Source organism: Paramormyrops kingsleyae, chromosome 4 (genome assembly GCF_048594095.1).
Source record: "Paramormyrops kingsleyae isolate MSU_618 chromosome 4, PKINGS_0.4, whole genome shotgun sequence".
Classification (NCBI taxonomy): Eukaryota; Metazoa; Chordata; class Actinopteri; order Osteoglossiformes; family Mormyridae; genus Paramormyrops; species Paramormyrops kingsleyae.
This window is the reverse complement of record NC_132800.1, coordinates 47,413,653-47,419,714: the sequence shown is the minus strand read 5'-3', so window position 1 is coordinate 47,419,714 and position 6,062 is coordinate 47,413,653. Positions and strand designations below refer to the sequence as shown.

The 6,062-nt window shown below is 43.8% G+C and overlaps 1 protein-coding gene across 3 annotated transcripts; it reads right to left on the bottom strand.

The window, feature by feature from the left end:
* Nucleotides 1–737: 737 nt before the first annotated feature.
* Nucleotides 738–4,810, bottom strand: LOC140589080 (uncharacterized). Of its 3 annotated transcripts, none has more exons than XM_072711690.1 (4): nucleotides 4,545–4,810; nucleotides 4,401–4,438; nucleotides 4,196–4,327; nucleotides 738–4,117 (listed from the first exon to the last, which is right to left on the bottom strand). In XM_072711690.1, the coding sequence occupies exon 4, from the start codon at nucleotides 3,734–3,736 to the stop codon at nucleotides 2,198–2,200; it is 1,539 nt and encodes a 512-aa protein (XP_072567791.1). In that variant the 5' UTR covers nucleotides 3,737–4,117; nucleotides 4,196–4,327; nucleotides 4,401–4,438; nucleotides 4,545–4,810; the 3' UTR covers nucleotides 738–2,197. The 3 variants fall into 2 exon arrangements, with proteins under 3 accessions (XP_072567792.1, XP_072567791.1, XP_072567793.1); XM_072711691.1 differs by having other exon boundaries at nucleotides 4,401–4,457.
* Between the last annotated feature and the right edge of the window lie 1,252 nt (nucleotides 4,811–6,062).

Here is a 6,062-nt window from a genome sequence, read left to right as displayed (position 1 = left end):
GACCAGAAACATTTTCCTAGCGTAATCCATTTTACTTAACCCCGATGAAAAAGGCTGGTGAGAAACGGTATGGCGATGCTTAAAAGTGGGAGAATGAACCCCCCACCGGTCTGGTTAATAGCCTTCTTCTTTCTTTTTAACGATGCCCGTTTGCTCGCAAGTAGTTTAATACCGCTTTTTTGCTTTTTAAGTCTTGCAGTCTGTGATTTGGTTAGCGGGATGTTACCGCACAGTACATTCAAAGCTATTTCACAAAGAGTGTTCAGCAAACCCGGCGAGGCTGTCTTTAAAATTTTCTTTCTCTGTCTGACGTTACTGTCAAATAAAGCTTTCAGGGCACTCCAGTTTCTTTTTATACGAGCCGACATCGTTAATATTTTTTCTTGAGAACGTAAGCAACAGGCGTCTCTGGTCGAAGTAAACCAGATCTGAGTCTGTAGTCCTCGGGTGTCACGGCTTTTAAATCCACAAGCAGGTACCCGTAAGGGACTTTTGTGGCGTCTTCGAAAGCTTCTAGAAAAAACTTTGAATGCCGCGGGTACATCTGACGTGCCAGTACGCTCGTCTGTAATTTATCTCTGGGGTTTTTAAATAATACGATGTAATTGGCATTCAGATTGATGGTCCGACTTTTCTTACCTTGGAAGAAGAGATTCTGCACCAGATAAATAACACTCAGATTTCTGTGGTGCGTATACTTGGTGAAAGCTTTTTCGACTTCGTTATTGTCGCAGGCTTTTTCCATTAGATCGTCAATGATGATTAGGTTGATTTTATTTGGAGGCAAAAGTTCATCGTCACACAGAGACTCCGGAATTCCTTCCACAAATTGAATGTTCTTTATTTTGCACAGCAATTCATCATACAGCGGTTGCCAGCAAGAATAGCACCATACAACATTTTCAGGAAGTCTGGATAATGTACAATCCACATTTTCCAACAGTCTTTTAATGAAATATGACTTGCCAGAGTTACTCGGTCCCGATATAATACAAGAGAACGGATGCTGAAGTCTATTGTCGAACCTTTCACTAGTAGCCATAAGGTAAGGTCGTATAGTCAGACTGAAGCTGCCGCTTAGTGTACACGACCTTGAAACACTTGCTGACTGTCTTGTTTTTTAAATGGAAACCCCTTTTATCCCGCACAATCTGCTGCGTGGATGTCCTGATCTCTCTAGGGTGGTCACGTGGGTTACTCACATAGTCCTGAACCAATCCTGTCAGAGATGCAATATTGACAACTTTTGAATTGGTGTTATGCAACGTGATCCCCTTCACTTTCATGCTCGTTTTGCCCTTTGCAGTTCTGTACCCATAAGTTTTGGGTCCCCCTGAGACAAATTCCACAATGTGATCATCTGGGTCCAGCTCGCTTGTTAGTTCACCGAGAAAATCGCCCAGAGGGGGCGCCCAGTCACCCGGCTTGCTAACAAAAAAAGTCTGTATCATGATACAGCGTGCGCCGTCCCAAGCGGTCCATGAGATTGTACAGCTCAAGCCTGGCATAAGCTGTAGTGAAAGCGGCAATAAAAACATTGACGTGCCGCGGCATGCTAGGAGACACCTTTATGTGGCGCCATTGGACCATGGCCACATTGTCATTCAGGAAGGAAAAGTGAGACACATTGACCAGCTTTGAAAAAAGGAAGGTGAGAAACTCATCGGGATCTTTGATGAGCGTCGTGCTCGCCTGATTTATTCTCTGACCAAACTTTCCCCAAAGACTGTTTAGAAACAATTTGGAAATTTGGCGTTTCACTTTGTTAACCCCGATGTTCTCGGGGTTCAAACGGATGCCCTCCTTCTCAAAGTAAGTCTGAATGTATCTCTCTTTATCCTCAGCAGTCGTTGCCCAAGAGGGATATCCGGAAGCCTCCTGTTTTCCCTTTAAATGATTATTAATATAGCCAGCAAAAAGTGTGTCTGTCCGGTCGGGGAAATGCCAGACCTCATAAATCTTTACGATTTTGTAGCCCTTTTCAACAGCCTTGTTGATTTCGACACTGCACCACGTGCCGAGCAGAGCTCTCTGCTCATCTGTATGATTACAGACCCCCCGCGTCTCGGTTTCACAGCATGTTCTGCAAAGTGTGAACATGAATTTACCACCGCATCTGTAAGGCAGAACCGGTAGGTAAAGTCCTCTCGGTGGGTAAAATTTGGCTTTGATCACCCCAAAATAGTTTTCAATGCTGTCAAAATCGGCAACACTTGTCACAATACTTGACCGAATCACACAAAATATAAAAACTGCCGTCTGGCTGTTGCTTTGAGATTTTGTGCTGCTCATAGCAATACCGCAAGCGGCAGAAAGAGCCACAGTCCTCACAATGGATGTGCGTTGTGGTGTGCTTATGGCATTCGGGGCTCAGACATACATTACAGTAATACTTGCATTTGTGCCCTGTTTTAATACTGAATGCAGCGTAGCAATAATCACAGACGTACGACTCCCCAAAAAACGCAGTTAAGCTTTTTATGGCAAAAAATTGTTGATCTTGAAGGTACAGAAAGATTGTTTTATCACAAGGCTCGGGGTTTGTCTGAAATTTCTTAAAAATGTCAGACTTGTCACAGCGGTACCACACAACAATTTTGACCCCGAGCATTTGCTCAAACTCTGCTATGTTTGAGAATGACACCATGTCTGACTCAGTTAGACCTACTGCTTCCTGCAAACGCTTAGCTTTGATCTCAGCAACCTGATGTGGCATGTCGGGGGTTAACAGACGGACTACACAGTAAGCAAAGCATAGATTATTGCCAGAGTTTTCAGAAACGATAAGCCATCTGAGCTTCTTTTGCAGAATGTCAGACTTTAAAAGCCTTGTTAATTTCTGCCGTTTGGCTGCACCACTAGTTCGATTATGTATAATTTGTACGACCAATTCCAGCGTATCATCACTGAAAACCTCGGCATTGCTCTGTGAAAGGTTGTCTATCATCAATAGCAGATCATTTAGATCGATCTCGCCTCGAACATGTATAGCTGTGTTATTGGTTACTGACGCCCCCTGCAGTTCCACCTGTATTATATCCCCATCCCCCGCTAAATTGTTCACTCTGTCCACCAAATTCTGGAATGTCTGTATCACAGCCCTGTAAATGTCTACTATGTCATCATGCTGGATTCCATCAAAATGAAAACGCTGCCTTATTTCAGTGTTGTTAAACTGCGGTCTGCGTATCACATTAACATTTGCATCACCATTAGCTACAACCCCACCTTGTTGTTGTACCCCATTATCAACATCCATATTTTCTGGATCCATATCCATCGCCACGTCCCCCTCCCCGCCTTGTTGTACCCCATTATCAATGTTCAAAATTTCTGGATCCACCTCCTCTGCTTCCTCATCATTTAAATCATTTAATAAGTTTTGCAAGATGGAGTTAAATTCGCCCGGATTCTCACCGTTCAGCTCTGTTAGCATCTGGTGCAGTTCACAGTGCATTTCCGCATCTGCGTCCAGTCCGCTGTCACTCCTAACACCAGGCTCGGTCGCGTGCCCGGCCATTTCCACACCCATAGGAACATGGTCATTTGGTGAGTTTAATTCATTTATCATGGCAAGCAAAATGGGGTTAACCTGACCCTGTGTTCCGTGATTCAGTTCATAAATCATGTGTTGTAGTGAAGGGTTAATCGTTGCTTCTCCATCGTCGTCGTTTACATGCATCCTTCTAGACCCCCCAGCCCCATCAAAACTACACATCCACCGTTTTTCAGACATGTCCCCTGCTTATTCTTTAGATCTGGTCAGACAGATCCGCCAAAAAATCACACATCTGATCCTGAAAAAGGAAGAATGCTAGTTTGAGCGCCTTCAAACGCTCCTCTCGGGAATCTGCTCCGGCTGGGGAATTTACAACAGGTAATTGCCAAGGTGTTAAGGGTGAGGTATCTTGCGACCACAGCGGTGGCTCCGGTAAGGCACGGGGCGAGGATGCTGGAACACCGCACGCAGATCCTCCTTGGTCCGATGGTGCACTTTGTGAAACCCCAGGTCGCTCAAATTCCAGTTGTCCAGTCGGCTGGTTCTGCACGCTTTCCGTTGCTAGCTCCGCTTCAATTTTTTCGCCCGCAGCGACCAGCAATTCATCGCCAGCCGTGTCTATTAAAGAACAGTCACTGTTAAGCATTTCATACAGAAAAAACAATGATACGGGGTAAGCGATATAGGCTAACGTACCGTTAAAACTATCCGCTCTTTTCCGTTTATGGCTAACTTGCCGGGGGCTGGTCCCTTCACGATTATCTCTGAAAATAACCGTTGGCGTGCATAGCAGTTCACGCAGTTCAGTGTCGTCGTCGTTAGCTGCAACTGTGAGCAAAAACACTTTCAGTCTTTTGTCACATTTAATCAGTAAAATCCATAGCTATGTTCAAAAACTTACTGCTATTCCATTCCTCTGTATCACCGTGTTGCCAGGAGCTTGACAGCATGGAAAATTCTTGGTCAAAATAACAATAATGTTTTCACAGCAGAAAAAATCTATATCAGCAATTGTAAAATACATTTAAATAAAAATGCAGCTTACCTCGAGAGTTCCATTTTCCAACGTTGATATGTCGTGTCCGCTTCTTTCGCTCCTTGACGTGAGTGTTAATGTGAACCTAGCGCTCGCCACCTTAATAAACCCCCAGCTTGGTGGGGGTATACTTGTCATCTGGTTTACCAATCAATATTCTTTGTTTGATGTACGGTTTCGGGAAAAACATTAGCGACGTTTTATGACATTACGACAAATGGATAATTGCCTGGGAACGGATGATTCTACCCCCATGTTTAATGGCTTGTGAACGGATGACCGGTCTATTCCGACCTAGGCTTCAACAGGTGCGTGCCCCCCCCCCCCCCGCTGTTTCATTGCCCCTGGTGTGAACTCCCGTGCTATGCTTGACAGACACGTTTGATGTTTTAGCCCCTTAAAAATAATATGCCCATTGCCATATTCTAACATGGTATGTTGCTAAATACTGTTCACCAGTTCCTACAGCTATTAAATGTATTTAAATAAAATCAGGCATCTTGTTTAAAATAAAACTAACACAATACTACTAAATGAATCTAGGTCGCCATTTTGAACGTGTGTCTGCGTCAGGGCGCCTGCGTCACGCGTGCTGCCCGCCCCATTCTTCATTCGACCCGCAAGTTTCAAACTGGCTGGCCGCATGCTGGCTTCGCTCCGTTGCGGGGCTGAAATGTTTGCTGGTTAAATGTTTTCTTCAACCTAACACTGGTAAATATCGCTAAAAGTTTTTCTTGTTCTTCTTTAAACACGTTGGTTAAATGTAATGGGTTTAAAATGTTTGTGCTTGTGTTGCACACACAGAAGAGGCAGGGTTTTCTGGTGGCACTCATAAGTTCTTTTTATTAGTCACACTGTAAATTGGAATAAACACGATAAGAAATTAGAACAGATTTCCCCGTGTTTAACACGACTGGCAGTGCGACGATTTCATCAATGGATGAAACTCGCAGTCGCGTTAACTCACAACACATAGGGTCATCTACGTACACACTAATTGAAACGCGATTATACGGTATCGTCTTAAATTCTGCAGCTCACATTAACATTCCAATCATCCGCCTACACGTAATAACATAGTGCTAACATACATTAACCGTATAACAATATATAACGTTTCCTTTCTATCGCCCTCTCTAAATCATAAACTTTCTTAACCAACATTATACTATTTAACAAACAATGACAAAATATCACGAAACACAAATGAAATGATAATCCATTACTCGGTTCGCTCCACAAATAATATCGAGCACATTACCGTGTCGAACGACATCCACCATCTCTGTCCTGCTACCACATGGCGCGAGCTAACTGGCCGCATTCCAACCATGACTGCGCTAATGCGATTAGTTTCCTCGATATATCACCCGCGTGCCGCAACCAAACATATAAAATACACGACAAGCATTTAATAGACGTAACCCACGATGCCACATTACTTCTCTTACCTGTAAATTGGAATAAACACGATAAGAAATTAGAACAGATTTCCCCGTGTTTAACACGACTGGCAGTGCGACGATT